General features: G+C 39.0%; 1 protein-coding gene across 1 annotated transcript in view; it reads left to right on the forward strand.

The window, feature by feature from the left end:
• The window catches only part of DISC1 (DISC1 scaffold protein), a 527,908-nt gene extending 511,111 nt beyond the window's left edge, over positions 1–16,797 (forward strand). The window contains exon 13 of the mRNA XM_078156230.1: positions 12,326–16,797. Within this exon, the coding sequence (XP_078012356.1) occupies positions 12,326–12,495 (170 nt within the window). The 3' untranslated portion in view covers positions 12,496–16,797. The remainder of the gene's footprint in view (positions 1–12,325) is intronic.
• Positions 16,798–19,093: the final 2,296 nt, after the last annotated feature.

Consider the following 19,093-nt stretch of genomic DNA (forward strand, 5'->3'; position numbering starts at 1 on the left):
ATGAGCTGTTATTATCTGAGACAGTTTGGAAGCTGCCAGCTTTTCAAAGATTAGCTCTTTTGAGAACAGACACATCACTGCATAGATGGATGATTGCTTCAGTATTGATTCTTATCTTTCCAGGTCACCTACCTTAAATCAACAACAGGTTTTTTTCCCTGAAATTTGTTTTTGTTTTGTTTTTTATTGGAATTTTGGCTGTTATTCATCTTAAGTTGGATGTTTTGAGGGTAACCTTTTCTAGGATGATGGAAGCTATTTTACCCCTCTCTCCAATACTTCAAAAAATTTGCATTTTACTCATTTCACTAATTTGCCTTGGAAGGGTTAAAAAGATTTTGAGCCAGCAATGGCAAAAAGGTCTTCAATTAATCAAGGTCACCAGTCTTCAAAGCCACAGCTCAATACTGGAGACAGGCTTGATAAGAGAACACCACATTTCCTTCTTCCACTTTAACCACAATCCATTGCCCATGTGTCTTAAGCAGGACAGGTTATTTTCATCATTTTAATCAGAGGTGGTTTTCCTCTGCCCAAGGTAATTATGAGGCCAGACATTCTGCACTTCATGATTTCTTGCAGAGTTACCTATGGAGCTCCTAATGAAGCACTGGGCAGCAAAGTGCCCAGGGCAAAAGGAAAAGACAGGCATGAAAGTAGGTAGAGGCATTAGAGGGAAGAGAGTATTACATTTGGAATCAAGGGACATGAGTTCAAATCCTGCCTCTGCCAACCTGCTTACAATGTGATTTTAGGTAGCTAATCTCTCTGGGTCTCAGTTTCCTCCTATGTAAAATAAGGAGGTTGGACTAGAATATTTCTGTGGTCCAATCCCTTCTAGCTCTAGATGGCCTTATTGGTCCTTTAGTCTAACCACTTTATATATGAGGAAACTGAGGCCTAGATATGTTAAATGACTCATCCAAGGTCACACATTTGGCAACTGGCAAAGTCAAGATTTGAACCTAGGTTGTCAAGACTTCAAATTGAGCACTCTCCCCAACATGAAAACCTAATCCTATGATCCTTTAGCTCTGTCCAAACGAGGGATCATCAAAGTAATGTAAGTACTAGTTTTGGGGCAGGAAGAGGAAGAAGAAGAAGAAGAAGAAGAAGAAGAAGAAGAAGAAGAAGAAGAAGAGAAGAAGAAGAAGAAGAAGAAGAAGAAGAAGAAGAAGAAGAAGAAGAAGAAGAAGAAGAAGAAGAGAAGAAGAAGATGATGATGATGATGATGATTTAGGTAAAAAATAACACAAAAGGAATACCCATGCCCTGTTTCTCAAGTATGAACTTGGTTTCAATCTTGAGAATTTGAATTAAGTCTTGAAGAGTGTCAGGAGTAATCCTTAAAGGCATAACTTCCTAACAATTAGTGTTCTTCAAAAGTGAGTTCCCTCTCTTTGACAGTCTTTATGGGGAAGCTTTTTGTCAGCTATACCACGGTAGGAATTTACTTAACATATGGGCCGAACAGGATGGTTATTGAGGTCCCTTCTAATCCTCATATTCTATGATTCTGTAATGAAGCCTTAAATTAATCCCCAAGTTTGGACGATTAATTGAGTCCTGGACTCTAGGAAATTGACTCATCTCCATAGCAGGCCTGGAGGGATGGAAGCAGTTGACAAGTAAAGCATGCCCTTCCAGTCTTATAAAAGCAGACAACAATCGATATAAACAATTCAGGTGGCCCAGGACCAGTGTTGATGCCCAGTGCTGATTCAGAGCCCGAGAAGACCTTCAGATTCCAACCTCCAGAGACTGTTTCAGACTGGAATCCTTATATGGGTTGCATGGTATAGCAAGAATGAATCAGTCAATAAGCATTTATAAGCACCTGCTATATGCTGGGCATTGTGCTAACTGCTAGGGATACAAAGAAAGACAGGATAATCCCTGCCATCAAAGAGCTCACAGTCTAATAGAAAAGACAAGTAAACAAATTGCACAAAAAAGCTATATTCAAGATAAATAGAAAGTAGTTAACAGAAAGGAGGCAGTAGAATCAGCAGGGATTGAGAAAGGCATCCTGTAGAAAGTGGGATTTTAGCTGGGACTTGAAGGAAGCTAGGAGGTAGAGATGAGAAGGGAGGGCATTTCAGGCCTGGGGTATTTCAGAGAAAATGCCCAGGACTGAGAAATTGCATCCATCCCTTGAACTTTTTTTTTTCTTTTCCTGAAACAACAGAGAAGCCAGCGTCATTGGACTGAAGAGTACATGGAGAGGTGTAAGGTGTAAGAAGACTGGAAAGTGATTTTGTGTATATGGGGTGGGGTGAAGCTAGATTATAAAAGACTAAATACCAAATAAAAGGCTTTGTATTTGATCCTGGAGGTGATAAGGAGCCATCATAGTTTGTTGAGTATGGCAGTAAGGTGGTCAGACTGGCACTTTAGGAAAATCATTATGGCAGCCGAATGAAGGATGGACTAGAATAGAGAGAGACTTGTGACAGGTGGTAGGCTGTTACAACCATTATAACCAGTAGGCTATTACAATGGTCCAAGTGGGAGGTGATGAGGACCTACGCCAGGGTGGTAGCCGCTACTCAGAGAAGTGGAAGGAGTGTATTTGAGAGATGTTGCAACAGTGAAAGGGAAAGGCTTTGGCCACAGAATGAATATGGGGTGGCTTGGGAAATGATAGGAGTGGAGGATGACACCTAGGTTGTGAGCCTGAGGGACAGGGAGGATAATGGTGCCCTCAATAAGTTACAGGGAAGTTGGAGATAGGGCAAGATTTAGGGGAACAGATAATGAGTTCAGTGTTGGAACAAGGTAAGTTTAAGATGTCTATGAGATAATCAGTTTGAGATGTCTGAAAGGCAGGTGGAGATGTGAGACTGGAGGTTGGCACAGAGATTAGGGCTGGGCAACTAGATTTGAGAATCATCAGCGTAGAGATGATAATTAAATCCATGGGATCTGATGAGCTCACCAAAGTATTATAGAAGAAGAAAAGAAGATGGTCAACAATAAAATCCTGTGGGTCACCCATGGGTAGTGGATGTGACCTGAATGAAGATCCAGCAAAAGAGACTGAGAAGGAGTGGTCAGATAGGTAGGAGGTGAACCAGGAGAGAGTGGTGCCCTGAAAACCTTGAGAGAAGAGCATATCGAGAAAAGGGTGATTTTAGGGGCAGCTAAGTAGCACAATGGATAGAGCACCACCTTAGGAATCAGGAGGACCTGAGTTCAAATGTGACCTGTGATACTTAAATAGCTGTGTGACCCTGGGCAAATTACTTAATCCCAATTGCCTCAAAAAAAAAAAAGAGGGTGATTTTCAATGTCAGAGGCTGCAGAGAGGTCAAGGAGAATGAGGACTGAGAAAAGGCCCAGAAAGAGCTGGATTTAAAGTCAGAGTTCCCTGAGTTCAAATCATAATATGAAATTTAATTCCTGTGTAACCTTAACTAATGGTTTCATGTCTTTGGGCCTTGGTTTCTTCATTCGTAAAATGTGAGAATTGTATTAGATGACCTCTAAGGTCCCTTTCATCTCTAAATCTAAATCATAGTAATAATGCTCATTTATAGTTTGCAAAGCACTTTACAATTATGTCATTTTATCTCCACAACTAACCTGGGAAGATGGTGCTATTATTATACCCATTTTACAGGTGAGGAAACCAAAGCAGACAGAGGTTAAATGACTTGTCCAAGCCCTTGCAGCTGGTAAATGTCTAAAGCTAGATTTGAATTCAGGTCTTCCTTACCTCAGGTCAGGCACTCTTATCTACTGTACCACCTACTAGCTTGGAATCCAGCTTCCACTAAGGGCACAGAGAACTGGTTATTACTCATGTTTATCAGAACAGTGGGGCCATCTCCAGCCATCCTGATCTACATCTGGCCACTGGACCCAGATGGCTCTGGAGGAAAGAGTGAGGCTGGTGACCTTGCACAGCCCTCCCTCACTCAAATCAAAGTCAATTGCAAGTCATGTCATCATCTCCCTGATGTCATGGTCCTCTTCAAGAATGAAGGACAAACAACAACAGTGACCAGAGTAGTATTCTCCCTTTTTTTAAAAAAAATTCCTATTCCCACTGCAATTGATATAAGGCCTTTTCCAAAACAATGAGGATGAACGAGCAAGGTTTATTGTCCATGCTAGTCATAAGCTTGCCTTTTATTAACTTCAAGGTCAAATATTCCCAGCTTTGTGAAGTATCTTATCTTACTCTATTTTTGAACATTGACTTTTAATATCCAAATTCACCTTCTTAAGAAAACTGTGTGAATTTCTTCTTCAGCCCTTTTCTGGAAAAATCACATATTGGCACATAGGGATAAGTGTTTGGGACTGGACTTCTGATTTCCTTGGCATAAGGAACTTCCAGCTGAAGAAACTCTGCCAATACAGTTGGCACCTTCTCTGAGATTTATAATAGAGGCACAGAGATGTCATGACTTGCCTGGGGTCATATTTCCATTTACGTGTAAATACATAACTATCTACAAATAAGCCTCTTGTCCTTGGATCTGGTAGGAACTTTGAGATTTATTCAAGACCATTACGATTATTGACTCTTGCTACAAATAAGGGATATAAACATACCTCTACCTTTCATCCCTACCCTAAATGGGATTTAGTTCTCTGGCCTTTCTCAAAGGCAAATTATCAGTCTTAATAATGTGTCACAAGTGCCTTCTAATGTGTTTCACTGTGTTGTTTGTTGTATTTATCACAAGTTCTTGAAATTTCACAGTTGTAGCTAATTGGCTTTCTTTCAAAGTGTGGGGATTCAGTTGCTTTGCAATGGCCTTTAAATGCTTTTAAGGCTTTTGGTAGGGCTCATTAGCAGACAGATGCACCTATCTGCAGATGAGATGGGTTTGCCAGATGAAAGAATATTTATTTTTAAAATTTCATTGAAAAGCTGTTTTGGGCAAATTCCTCTCCTTCTCCTGGAGAATTTTGTTAACACCTGTTGAGATTCCTGGAAATGACCGAGGGATACTGCAAAACTAGGGTTGGGAATCTGGGTCTGAGTGCTGAAGCCAGCAGAAATTTGTTTGAACCCAGACTTATTCTCTGAAGTTCAGGCTTTTGTTCTGTGTCACTGAGATGGAGTAAATACACACAGGAGGAAGCTTTGAATTCCTCCAATGGGGCACTTGTATTCAAGGGGCATATGGTGCCCCTAAAATGGAAAGGCGTATTTCCATGACTTTCTGGAGGTTTTTTAGAGCAAATAAAAGCTCTTGTTTCAAATTAAAACTTAGCTAGAAATTCCAAAAGTTTGCCAAACCCTTCAAGTCAGACTCTGGATTTGTCTCCCTTTTCCTTTTAGATCAAGAGTATAGAATTGTGTGTGTGCTTGAAAGAAAAGACTTGTCTAAAAAAAAAGATAAAGGATTGCATAGGGATTGTTACTTTTCTTTTGATTTCATTAAGTAATTCTACCTAAGCCACAGTGCACTGTGGTTTTGATTTATTAAAAATGCATAGTAGGAAATTTACATATTGAATATCATTGTTTTTCATTTTCCATGTTGAGAGTACCTGAAAAGTTCTCCAGTCAGAAGGATCTTTGATTTCCTCTGTATAGGGAACTCCCAGTGTGGGAGCTCCGTGTCCTGGCACTAAACATAACTGGTCTATGACTTGGGTCAGTCATAGGTTCATAGACACAGGATATTAAAGGAATTATTTTACAGATGAAGAAAATGAAGCACACAAAATCACACATGCATATTAAGTCAGGGATGGGATTTGAATCCAGATTTTCTGATGTTAGGGCTAGAATGCTTTCCAAGGGCACCAGGGAGTTGCTGGAAGCATATTGATGTTAAATGTTTCATCCAGCATAGTGCCAGTAGCAAGTGTCAGGAGGGGAAGATGCTTTTATCTTCTTTATGCCAAACCCATCACTGTTTCCCACTATATTTCATCACTTTATAACAACAGTACTTGATAAGAATTGCCAGTGTGATTTCAATAATAGTATGGGCTAGTGACTGTTGTAGAGATTGGACATTTATCTACAAAGGACCATGTAGCATTCTCATTTAATTATGAAACTCCTAAACATCCTTGGTCAAAACCTTGCATCTTTGATTCTTCCTTCATTAGCTGCCACGTTCTATTGATTCTGCTTCCCCAGTATCTCCCACATACATTTATTCCTTTTCATTTGCTTAACTATCATCTCCATCTCTTGTCCAATCTTCTTGCAATAGCCTCCCAAATGGTCTCTCTGCCTCAAGCCTTTCTCATTTTTCTGATGAATATCCCTATTTGTTACTCCATTACTCAGAAGCTTCCCAATCCCTACAGCATAAAATTCAAATCCCTCAGACTTGCATTTAAAGTCTACCCCAATAATCTCCTGGCCTAATTTCACCCTATGATCCTTAAGGTACCCTATGCTTTAGCCAAACTAACCCACTCACTATTCCAGAACATGCTCTATTCTTTCTTACGCCTGAAATCTCCTCCTCCTCCTCCATCTCTACTTGCTAAAATCTGAAGTTTTCTCTAAGTACCAGCTTTCCCAGGAAGTCTTTGTCTACCACTCCTCCACTTTTAACTGGGGAGTGATCGCTCTCTCCTCCAAACTTTGAGTATACTGTGTTTATGAAATAACAACACATTAATATAACACTTTATGTTTTACAAAGCACTTTTTAAATTTTTAGATAGCAATCATGGGAAGGGCGAGGCAGTGGATAGAGAGGTAGCCTCTGAGACAGGAAGACCCAACCCTGCCACACGCTGGCTGTGTGACCATGGGAAAGCTCTTTAGGCAAGTTAACATGCCATTTCTCTAAACAATTTTCCAAGATCATAAATTGTAGAGAAGGGGTCAATCTATATAAGCAGAAAGAGTTTCTACTACCCAGGAATTCTCTATACCAGTAAAATTACAAGTCTAGGAGGCAGTTAGGTGGAGGAGTGGATAGAGCATTGGACTTTGAATAAGGAGGACCTGAGTTAAAATCTTGCATCATATGATTTCTAGCTATGTCACCTTGGGCAAGTCACTTGACCTCTTTGTGTCTCAGTTTCCTTACCTGTAAAATAGGACCTACCTCCCAAGGTAGTGGTGTAGATAAAATGACATAACATATGTAAAGCACTTTGCACTCCTTAAAGCCCTATATAAATACTAGTTATTGATAATGTGAAGAGAGTAGTACAGGTATTCCCATTCTGCACATGAGGCAATTGAAGCTTAGAAAGGTTAAGTGTGTCACCTTTCTCATACAGTTTGGATGTCAATTCGCTTATTTTTCAGTCATATCTGACTCTTTGTGAACTCACTTTGGGGCTTTCTTGGCAAAAATTATAGAGTGGCTTGCCATTTCTTTCTCTAGCTCATTTTACAGATGAGGAAACTGAGGCAAACAGGGTTAAGTGATGTGGCCAGAGTCACACAACAAATAAATATCTGAGGCCTGATTTGAACCCATGAAGATGAGTCTTGTAACATAAAAAGTTTGAAAGACATAATTTCTGGGTAATTAATAATTTTTTAATAATGCTAGCATATTATTAATAAAAGGGATCAGTGACACTTGAAAATATAAAACAATGATGATGTGGGAGGCTAGGGGTGAAGCTGTATTTCTATGGTAAACAAAGCAAATAAACAAAAAGCCTGTGTGTACTTAGAAAATGTTGAAAGGATCCCCAGTTTTTTTTCTGAACTGGAACATATGTATAAGAACTGAAAACAGCCCTGCCTCAGGGTGTGGTAGGCATATCCAGGACCCAGAAGGCCAGGTTCAGAGCTGAGGGAAGAGGAGTGCTGTCCTCTCTGGGTAGGAAAGAGCAGATAAGGGGGGTGTGAGAATGACTTGGCCAGGCAGGGCCAGTCCTGCCTTTGCTCAAGGACTTGTGTGGAATTTTAATCCCTGCTGAGCAACTGAAGTTCAAACAGTATTTATTACATAACTGGTGAATTTTTTTTAAGTGTTTTTGGTGCTTGGGGAAAGAATCTCTGCTTGCTTTTGAGGGAATTTGATTTTCTATTGTGTGTGTGAATTGCAAATCTTTGTGGACCTGACTGTGTGTCTCATTCTTGGAGGCCACAATAGTGCCTAAGGAACCATCTGTTGCTTTGAGAAGTGGATCAATAAATGAGGGGGAGTTTCCCATTGGTCCATATGAATTTAATTAGGCTGGATGAATGGAAAACTCACCTTCGTTTACTCCCTCCAGTCATCTTTTGAAAGAGTGAACAGGTTTCCAGTTAGTTACCCATTTCATTGTTTCAAAAAATCCAATTATGTTGAATTATTCATTAAATATTACTGTGTTAGACATTGTAAAAATAAAGTTGAGAAGCAATACAGTCTCCATCCTCAAAGAATTTACAATCTACTAGTGTAGGGGTTGGAGTGGCAAGATATGATATATACTTAAGGAAGTATAGTATAAAATTAATTATTTATCCAGCTTAGAAATAAATGCAGCACTCAGTGGTAAATAAATATGTTGTAGGAACATCATAATGTAAATGCATTATAGGAAGCTATATCTTCATTAGATGGGTGAGTGTTTTTTTTTCTTTTTAGACTTAACCAACTCTAATGTATGCATGTCACCAAAAGCTAACATTCAAAAGGGATTTTTTTTCTTCTAAAATACAATTCAGCCATTTAGTTTTTCTCTCTTCGGAAGTGCCATTTTTCATGATGTTTTATAAGAAGCTAGCTCAGTGGTTACCAAAACATGGCACAAAAAACCATCTGTGTACATTGGTAGAATAGATAGTGGGTTAGGCCAGTATAAAGTGAAGTGGGAGATAGGTCCTGCCTTCAAGGAGTTTATCATGCTAAGGGGAGATGAGAAAAGTAACTGAATAACTGAAATACTTGGTAGAAAATGATAGGTCCTCAAGAAAAATATAGACAATTTGCTTTGGGGATTTAGAACAAAAATAGACAGTAGAAAGTTGATACCTTAAGTAAGAATCGAATTAGAGAGCCCACCTAAGGGCAGCTAGGTGGTGCAGTGGATAGAATGCTGGGCTGGGAATCAGAAAGATACTTCTTCATGAGTTCAAATCTAGCCTCAGACACTTACTAGCTATGTGACCCTGGGCAAGTCACTTAACCCTGTTTTCCTCAGTTTCCTCATCTGTAAAATAAGCTGGAGAAGGAAATGGCAAACCACTCCAGTATCTTTGCCAAGAAAACCCCAAATGGAGTCATGAAGAGTCAGACACAACTGAAAAATGACTGAACAAGGACAAAAACTTTAATAAGACTATTGTGAGGAACATGTTTTCTGCAGACCCAAAGGACTATTTGTTATTATGATTTCAAGAAGATCTAGAAAGATCCATAGAGTCAGTTCCATCTCTACTCTTGTTTAACTTAACTACAATGTCAGACCAATTTTGAGAGAAAGACACCCTTAGGTTACGACTGTAGAAGCTTTCTGTTTCTCTTTGTAAAGCTCATCTCCAGAGGATCACGGGAAATTATGCAAATGACTCCTTCCTAGGCAGTCACCCCATACCACTCTGAAAACCCTTTTGGCAGCCCTAGACTTCATCATTTGTGTAATTTACATACATTTCTTTCCTTGCCTAAGAATTTAAGAGGAATGGGGTCGGGATGGGGGAAAGAAAAGGTGCAGAGAAGAAGGAAATACAAAATTGCCTTTAAAAATGGCAGCGATTCTGTTTCCCTGGACCACTTCTCTTCAGTAGATGCACTCAAGACTGGAAGCAAAGGGAAGGATAAGTGGCCTCAGACTGAATACCAAGTTGCAATTTAATCATAAAGTTCTGCTATTTATAACTGGTAGGTCCTAAGTTTAGGCAGTTTATGAATCCTGACAAACTTCTGAGATTTAATTACCTTTGATAAGCTGTTATTTGTAATATGTGAAATTATTAGAGAGAGTTTAGGGAGAGAGAAACTGATGCAAAATGGGAGATTTAGGAAAAAAAAACCCAACTTGGATTCTCTAGAACTGGAAGACCAAAACTAAAATGTAGGAAATAAGAAGTCAGTTTACATCTGGGATGCAACTAAAGTAAATGTACTAGTCCAGGGGTGGGGAACCTATGGCTTTGAGGACACGTGTGGCCTTCTAAGTCCTCAAGTGTGGCCCTTTGACTGAATCCAAACTTCACAGAACCTTTGTGTTCCTAGTCCTAGACCATGGTGATATGCACAGTATAAACAGGGATTAGGTGAGACAATATTGATATGGAAATTATTGTCCCCTCTGAAATATTCAGTTTGAAATTCTAAGATTGAGAGATAGGACGGATCTTAGAACCTCATCATTTTTCAGATGGGGAAACTGACGTTTAGGACAGTTAAATTACTTGCTTGAGGTCACAGAGGTGGCATTTCACAGAAACACAGAATCTCACACCTGAAAAGGACCTCAGAAGCCGTCATATCTGAATACTCCAGTCCTTTTTCAGTTGTGTCTTTGTGACCCCATTTGGGGTTTTAGAGGTACTGGAGTGGTTTGCCATTTCCTTCTCGAGCTCATTTTACAGATGAGGAAACTGAGGCAAACAGGGTTAAATGACTTGCCCAGGGGCACACAGCTAGTAAGTGTCTGAGGTCAGCTTTGAACTCATGAAGAAGAGTCTTCCTGACTCCAAGCCTGGCACTCCATTCATTGCACCACTTATCAGTTTCTCCCATTTTACAGGTTGGGAAACATGGGCTCAGAGAGATTAATGATGAGTATGGTCACATAGCTTGTGTGTGAAACAAAGCCAGAACCTGTATTTTCTGTTTTCAAGCCCACCGCTCTTTCCATGATATTATTTGCCTTTAGTCTTGCTAAATGCCTCACTTGTCTAAGCCTCTTGTTCTGGTTTTCCCTATAGTACCTCATGAATTAGGTACAGAGAGCATTGGGCTAGACTCTCATCCTACATGGGTCCTATTATGTTCCTTCCCATGAAGGAGCAAGGAAGCAAAGGGAAGGTGGGGATTACTAGGCAGTAGATGGAGCAGATTCTAGAAATGAAATACATAACTTTCACCTGCTACAGATGCCATGATGTGGTCCATTGTGTGGGACCACTAAGCTTTCTTCACTCACCCTTCAGACTTGCTGGGTGCTTTGTGATTGTTCTGACACGTTTTTCCTTACCAACTAGGAGTTAAATTTGTATTCTTTCCCTGCTTTGCAAGGAAGGAACCTGAAAGAGTAGAGGAATGATTAAGAATAAGTCAATGGCTCTGGGTTCCCTAGCAAGCCTAGGCTCTTCAAACTTTAGGTGTCTTCAGAAAGGCTCTCATGGTATACTCCTTTCTCTGAGAATTACCTTGGATTGTCATTTTTAGGAACCTAGACATGTTGAGGTTTAGGGGCTTAGGGGTACTGGAACCCCAAAATCATGACATGCAGGTCTTGCCTGAAAGAATTTGACCCAAGCCTTCTTTCAGCCAAAGACAAGATTTGTTAAAACATCTGCTGTATTGGCCAGACTCTTAAGGAATCTGAACATTAGTGAGCTATTGTCTAGATTATAAGAATCTGAACACCTTCATGGAGGCAAGATGGACCTTATATACAGAAAGACTGTGGGAGAGATCTAGGAGTGGCCAAGGGACCTGGACCACATGGCCAAGGGAGAATGGAGCCTACCTAGGATTAAGGGTGGGAAGTGGCCAGGGGGCATAGTGAGGTAAGATAATGGAGGGCTAGGTTAGGTTAAGGGTAACAGAGAGTTGGGAGAGTGGAGAATTGGGAGATTACAAAATCCCACAATGAAAGGCTATTTGATGGGATTATAGCCTCACAGGAATGCCAGAGATTTGGCCATGTGGGAAAGTCCAGGGTTTTTCCTTTCTGGGGTCTACATCCCAACCCCATCAGATATATCTTTTAAAGAATCAGTATGATATAGTGAATCAGACACTAGACTTGGAGTCAGAAAGACCTAGGATCAAATCCTGCCTAAAATAGCTGTGTGGCCCTGGTGGGTATATATCATTTAACATCTCTGTGGCTCAGTGTCTACATCTGTTAAAAAAAAAAAAGAAAACAAAAGAAAAGAAAAACATTTGAACTGAATGGCTTTCTAAGATCCCTTTCAACTCTAAATCTACTTTTCTTTTTTCAAATGTTAATTTTATTTAGCTTAAAAAAAACTCGCTTAAGATGGTTAATGACCTCAGGCTTTATGGAAATTGCAATCTCTCCCTTTTTTTTTAAAGCATAAAGTATGTATTAATATTTAATCCCTATGATTTGGAAGAACTTGAAACTGCAATTAGATGGCAGAGCCCATCTGCTCCAAGCAGTTGAACAACAGTCTATTAAATAACTAGGAGGGTGAAGAGGGCTGCCAATCACCTTTAGATTTATTCCTTAACAAAGTGTGCACAAGCTCTCAAGAGGGAGATCCAGATGGTGAAGGAAACTCTGCAGGCCATGATTGTGCAGCTTCAGCCAGCAGAGGCCGGAGACTTCCTGTGTGCCAGCTGGTGTCCAGAAAACCCCGGCTGGACAAATGATGGGGGAGGTGGGAGAGGAGACAGTTTCACAGTTTCATAAATCCCAGTTCCCAGAGGGCTGCTTCGGGTAACTGAGCCCTCTCACGCACCAAGCTGGACACACCTCTTCACATTCTGCTTAATGAATCCTCTTGAAGAATTTATGGAGACTGGAGTCTTGGAAGACCATTGGAAGAGGACTATGCTGATTCTTACAGGCTAGCACAGATCAGGAAAACAGCTTTCCATGAAGTATGCATGGTAACTGGAATTGGGGAGACTACAAATTAATATGGTGGCAGAGGGAAAGAGATACTGATTTTCCTTTAGAATGGGAAATAGAGATACCTCAAACATGTTATTAACCATGGTTTCCCTGCTCAGGATTAATGATGTTCAAGTATTTCCCTTCCAGCCCCCCCCCCACCCCTTCAGAGACAGGAATCCTGACAGATGACTGGCCTCTCCCCCTCCCACTGCATTTTCTTGCTTTGTACCACACTAAAAATGTTTTCTCATAAAAAAGAAATCCAAACAGTAGTCAATTTTTCCCCACCTGTGCCTGGGCTGCATTTTCCTAGAGGCACATTATATAACAGAGATAATTAACCTCAGAATGTTGAGTAGCTTTTCATCTTATTTCTTCTGTGACTTACCTATGACTCACAAGAATTTAGCACCAGAAACCTAAAATGTGTTTTTTTCTTTTAAAATGACAGCAGCCGCTATTGTGTAAATGCCTAATTATCTTTTAAAGAGATGATTTCTTGCTTAGCCCTTTGTTTTTTTTTTTTCCCAATGCTTTTGATTGCTTTTTCTACATTCTGAAACTCAGCTCTAAAGGATATATGCATTGAAGGGATTAGATGATATATGAGTTGACTTTTACAAAAGTCTCATTTTCTTCCCTGATCTTTTTCACTGATTTGTCAGACAGGAAATGGAAGTGAAAACCCACCCATAAATGACACAGTGTTCAATAACAGCTTTTAGCATTACAAGTCCAGTGCCCTTCCTTTCCACAAAATCAAGATAGTGTTAAACTCTTGATAAAATAGCTATGCAGAAGAGACTTATAATATACTGACCCAGTTAGGTTATTTTCATTCTCAGTCCTCTAACTGAAACAAAAATGGGACTCCTAACCACTGACTGTTTGGCATATAGCAAGAAGAGATTTCATCTATTGACTGGCTAAAGACCATAAGCTCCCCCACAAATCTGAGGCCAGACATTGTCCTGAGCTCTTACCTGGCCCGATGCCATACTGAAGCAAGAATATTCTGCAAATTGATTTTATTCTGTTTTGGCTTTTAACAATGGTCCTGCTTTGGTTTGAACCTATTAGCACATGAAAAGACTTCCATTCTAATCCAGATAAATGCCTTTACTTAAATTAACGATCAGCTTCTGAGAATACAAGGCAAAGAGAAAGCATAATGCCTGAATTTGATGATTTCTGTTGCTCCTCCTCCTTCTAGGGTAGCTAGGTGGCACAGTGTATAAAGCACTAGAATTGGAGTAAGGAAGACCTGAATTCAAATGTGGCCTCAGATACTTAGTAGCTATGTCACACTAAGGAAGTCACTTAACCCTCAGTCCCTTCATCTGTAAAATGAGCTGGAGAAGGAAATGGTAAACCACTCCAGTATCTTTGCCAAGAAGACCCTAAACAGAGTCGCAAAGTGTCAGAAATGTTTGAACAACAAAAGTTCCTCCCCCACCTCCCCAGTAGAAAATAATTAGCATTTAAAATTTAGTCATATGTATATACCTTTTTTGTGGAAAGTCATTTTAATAATTAAATAAATTATTTGTTTTATTGAGCATTTGGGTTATTCATATTTAGTGAAAAGGCCATACTGGAATTATTTGCTAATGTATTTATAAGATATTATGACTTTTGGCTTTGTTTTTCGTTGAAAGTAAAGGAAACCTCAAAAAGAGTTAGGATTTCTATTTCCCATCTTTCTAAATATGGATTCTTTATTTGGATAACTAAAACAAACTTAGCAAAAAACTGATTGTAGAAAATGAAATTAGACTTCTCTGTATGGGTACTGACAAAGTTAGATGTCTGTGTGCCCTTAGTCTATAAATCATTGAGAAAAAAATTAATCTACTTGATTAAGTACAATTAGGATGAAGTTGAAAATACATACTAGATTATCCAAGTCACATGGAACTCACAGTGAATGTATGACTCAGTTTAACTCTCTGTTTCTCTAATGACTACTGTCATCTTCTTCAAGATCATGGACCAGCTTTTAAGAATATCTTTAAGTCTGGAAGTACCTCAGAGCTGATTTGATCATATATTTTATATTATATCTCATCTGGGTTTGATATTTGACTTGTTTAAGAGACTCTACCTAAACCTATTTCTCTTTTAAACAGCCAGCAGCCCTCAGGTCACATCTCCCTATCTACTCTGTACCTGATGGGTTCAAGAGTCTGGCAGGTTTCAAAACACCTCCCTTACCTCTTTGATCCTGATGGGCTCAGGAACATTTGTTCCTGGGCTATACCATGAAGACAGCTTTTAGCAGAGCAACTGGAAAACAGCCCGTAAACAGGTAGAACTCAATATGAAAGTTAAAAGAAGTTTCTATGGTGTCAGCCACAAGCCAAAGTAAATGCTGTTAAGTACTCATGTGTAGTGATACAAAGAGTGAACAAGCTACATTGTTTCTCATAAGTAGAGGATGTACTGAAAACTTGGGGTTTTTCATGGCACACCTTGTACACCCGCACCTATATGGGAGTCAGTGTTATAAATAAGTTATAGGTTCCAAGTTTTTAGGCATGTTCCCACGGCCTTCTCTCCAAATGACATTACTACATCGATCATTTCTGGAATCCCCTTACTATGTTATATTGGAAACTGCTCTCTCCAAAGAAGAAATCTGACTTTTCCTTCCCAGGGTGTATAAAATGGCATTAACAACCCCAGGGAATATGGGTGTTTCTCTCATCCAAATAAGGTACAGAGAATGAGAAGATGTTGATGCTGGCCTTAGAATCACAGATCAAAATCTTAAGCAGATGGGGCTTCAGAAGTCTAGATCTATTCTTTCATTTTACAGATGAAGGGTACTGGGGTCTAGGGGACTTTAATGACTTGCTCAAGGTCACACATTTGGGAGGATTGTAGCCCAGGTTCTTTGAATCTGGGGTGTGAGGGAGGTTTTCCATTGGACCTTGAGTCAGAGGACCAGATTTTGTAGTATTTGAAAAACTATCTCATAGAAATAGGGCTTAATGTGTGTATTATTTGGCCCAGAGGGGCAGTGCCAGGAGCAGGGGACAGAAGTTGCAAAAAGGTAAATTCAGCTTTGATATTAAGAAACTTCTGAGCTATCCATAAGCAGAATGATTCTCCCTTGTTAGAAATCTTCAAGCAGAGGCTTGATATCCACTTGGGCATATGCCTAGTAATAGGGATTCTTTCTCAGGTTTGGGTTGGACTGGGATGGCCACTTCAATCCTTTCCCAACTCTAAAATGTTAGGTGGCACAGTGGATAGAACACTGCAGCTAGAATTAGGAAGACTTAAGTTCTTAAGGCTAGCTGTGTGACCCTCGGCAAGTCATTTAATCTCTGTCTTATTTTACTCATCTGAAAAATGAGAATAATAATAGCACCTACCTCCGAGCATTGTTATAAGGATAAATGAAATAACATTTGTAAAGTACTTTGGAAACCTAAAAGTACTATGTAAATGATGACTATTGTTATGAACATGATTCTTTATGCCCTGGATCTGTTATTTTCTATTAGTATAATTTTCAAATCTCTTCACATCTTTGACTTCAGTTTACTTATCTATAAAATAAGGTGTTTGGGCTACATGAACGTTAAGGTCCTCCACTTGTTCTATATTCCATGGTTCTTTTAGATCCACAGCCTTGGGTAATAGTAACCTGCACATGAAGGAGGTACATAATGACCACACACGACCTACTGAATCTCCATATCAAGAGGAGACAGAACAAAATGTACAAATCCCCCTCTTGGAAGGGTGCCAGTAACATCCTCTAGGACCTGGAGTCTAGGTACATGAAGTGATGAAACCAAGTCCTTCTACAGAAAAACAAACCTTGTCCTATACTAGTCAACCTTCAACATTCACAATCTTGATGGCATTTTCCAATAAAGGGATATGTACAAGCATTATGATCTCAGCTCTAAAGTGAAGAGCAAATCCACTATGCTTATCTGCTAATAATTACATGCCTGTATATTTTTAATAATTTTGGTTTTTAATTATTCATGTTTGATTTGTTCTGTAAATTTTATTTTATAATTTGTTACTCCATTAAGTTGACTTATTAATCAAATGAAATAAAAACTGATGTGAGAACTTGGTGTACTGTAATTTTTTGTTTTTCTTGATTGCAGATGCTCTAAAGGTTGTATAGTTTTCATGTATTTGTCATTTAGGGGATTGAAATAGTACTCTTCTCTTTATCATGAAAATATTTTCAACAAAACAATATTTTTCAAAAATCTATTTTTGCTTGTATCTGGCAGTGCTCTAATTAATTAGTTTAAGGTGTATAATAACATGAGGGATAGAATTCCAGAAATGTATTATAGGAAGAGAAGTGCCTTCTGCAGGAGGCTGTTGCTGGTCTCCCTCTTACCCCCTGCCATCCCTCTGAGATTGCCTTCTGTCTATATTATATCTGTCTTGTACACAGTTATTGGCATATTGTTTCCTTTGTTAGAATGTGAGCTCCTTGAAGGCAGGATTCTTGTTTTTGTTTTTCTTTGTATTACCAGGGTTTACCATAGTACTTAGGAGCATAGTGAACACTTAATAAATGCTTTTTGACTCATTGACTGAACACAAGAGATGACAGATGGACCACCCAAGTGCTCCACCAAAATGACAAAATATCAAGAGATCTAGACAAAGGTCTCCACTGCATAGGGCAGATTCTCTCTGGAGATATAATGTGAGGACATGGATAAGAATTACTTGGGATGGAAAGGCATAATTGAGTTAGAGTCTACATCTATGCATGTTAATGAAATGATAGATAATTGAAGCATATAATTCATCTAAAAAAGTTTGGCTCAGAAACTCTTATGCAAAATAATGTCCACGTAATACCTGCAAATCCTCTTTCACTAGTGGTAGATTACATGATAGCTTCTAAATAACTCATTTATTCTCATGAATTAATAATTTTTGGGTAATATTTTATAGAGAAGTAACAGGTAATTATCTGCCCCCAGGAAAACATAGGACTGCCCATTGTAATGGCAGTCTAAAGAGATACTTGATATTAGCAAGTAAAAATTAGTTTTCTTATAAATTGAAGAACTGAAAAATGAATAGAAGCATTAGGTAGCTTACCCAACAAGTAACTGAAAAATTTCAATGTTCAAACTAAAGACTCCTTGATCTTCAGCTTATACTATAAATCATTAGGCTATCTAGAATTAGAGTTTTATTTGATGCAATGACATATTTAAAATCCAACTTAGATTTTGTTAAGGAAATAGAGTCAGTGACCATGCCCTTAATCCCTTAGTTGTAATATCATTGGTTGTGCATGGATCAGTTGAAAAGATACTGTGATGTTGCACATCAATGACCAGTGTGGTCAGACTGATGAAATCAGTTGTGTCAAAACTGGGTTATTTCTGCCTTTAACATGTGCCCAATGTTTAAATGACATTACTTTTTATTTTATTTCATTTTCTGTTCAGAATCATCTCCCTCCCACCTCCCCCTTATAAGAGGATGAAAGCATTTAAGGTTTGCAAAGCACTTTGCAAGAAAAACAAAACCCATTACAAATCTACATACGTATATATTTATAGCAAATTCCTGCATTAGCAATGTCCAAAAAAAAAAAAAGAGACAGAAAAAGAAGGAAAGAAATAGGAAGGAAGAAAGCAAGAAAGGAAGGAAGATAAAACAAGTTTCAACTTGTAGTCCAAGTCCATTACCTCTATATTTGGAGAGAGAGTGGGATGGGTGGTAAACATAGGAGATATTGGCACAGGACCACCTAGCATGGTGTGCCCTCATCAAAGAAGGTACTGTGTTCTATAAGCAAAGCAGAATTATGATAGCACAAAGTAAATCTAGTGATATCTCCATCCCTAATGTTCAAACAGACGATTTGTGTTCAACCTGGAGCAGAGCCTTCTGAGCTCATAGACTGATCAGCCACAGTTGAATACATTGTACCTTGACCCTAACATCGTGATGTCATTGGTCCTCTTTGAGTATGAAGGACAAACAACAACAATAGGGTCGATGGTATGTTTCATCCTGAGTCCTTTGGATCTGTGGTTGGTCTTTGTGATGATCAGAGTTCCTAAGCCTTTTAAAGTTGTTTGCAATATTTTTTGTTATTGCATAGATTATTCTGGTTCTGCTCATTTCACTTTGGATCAGATCACACAAATCTTTCCAGGTTTTTTGGGGAATCATCCCCTTCATCATTTCTTATAGCATAAGAGTATTTATTACCTTCATATACCATAACTTATGCAGTTATCCCCCAATTGATAGGCAGTTTCTAGTTTTTTGTCATGGTGAAAAGAACTACTCTCAATATTTTTGTACATCTGAGTCCTTTTCCTCTTTTTATGATCTCTTTTGGGAATGGACCTAGTAGCAATATCACTGGTTCAAA

The sequence above is a fragment of the Phascolarctos cinereus genome, unplaced genomic scaffold, assembly GCF_003287225.1.
Source record: "Phascolarctos cinereus isolate Bilbo 61053 unplaced genomic scaffold, phaCin_HiC Scaffold_5;HRSCAF=322, whole genome shotgun sequence".
Lineage (NCBI taxonomy): Eukaryota > Metazoa > Chordata > Mammalia > Diprotodontia > Phascolarctidae > Phascolarctos > Phascolarctos cinereus.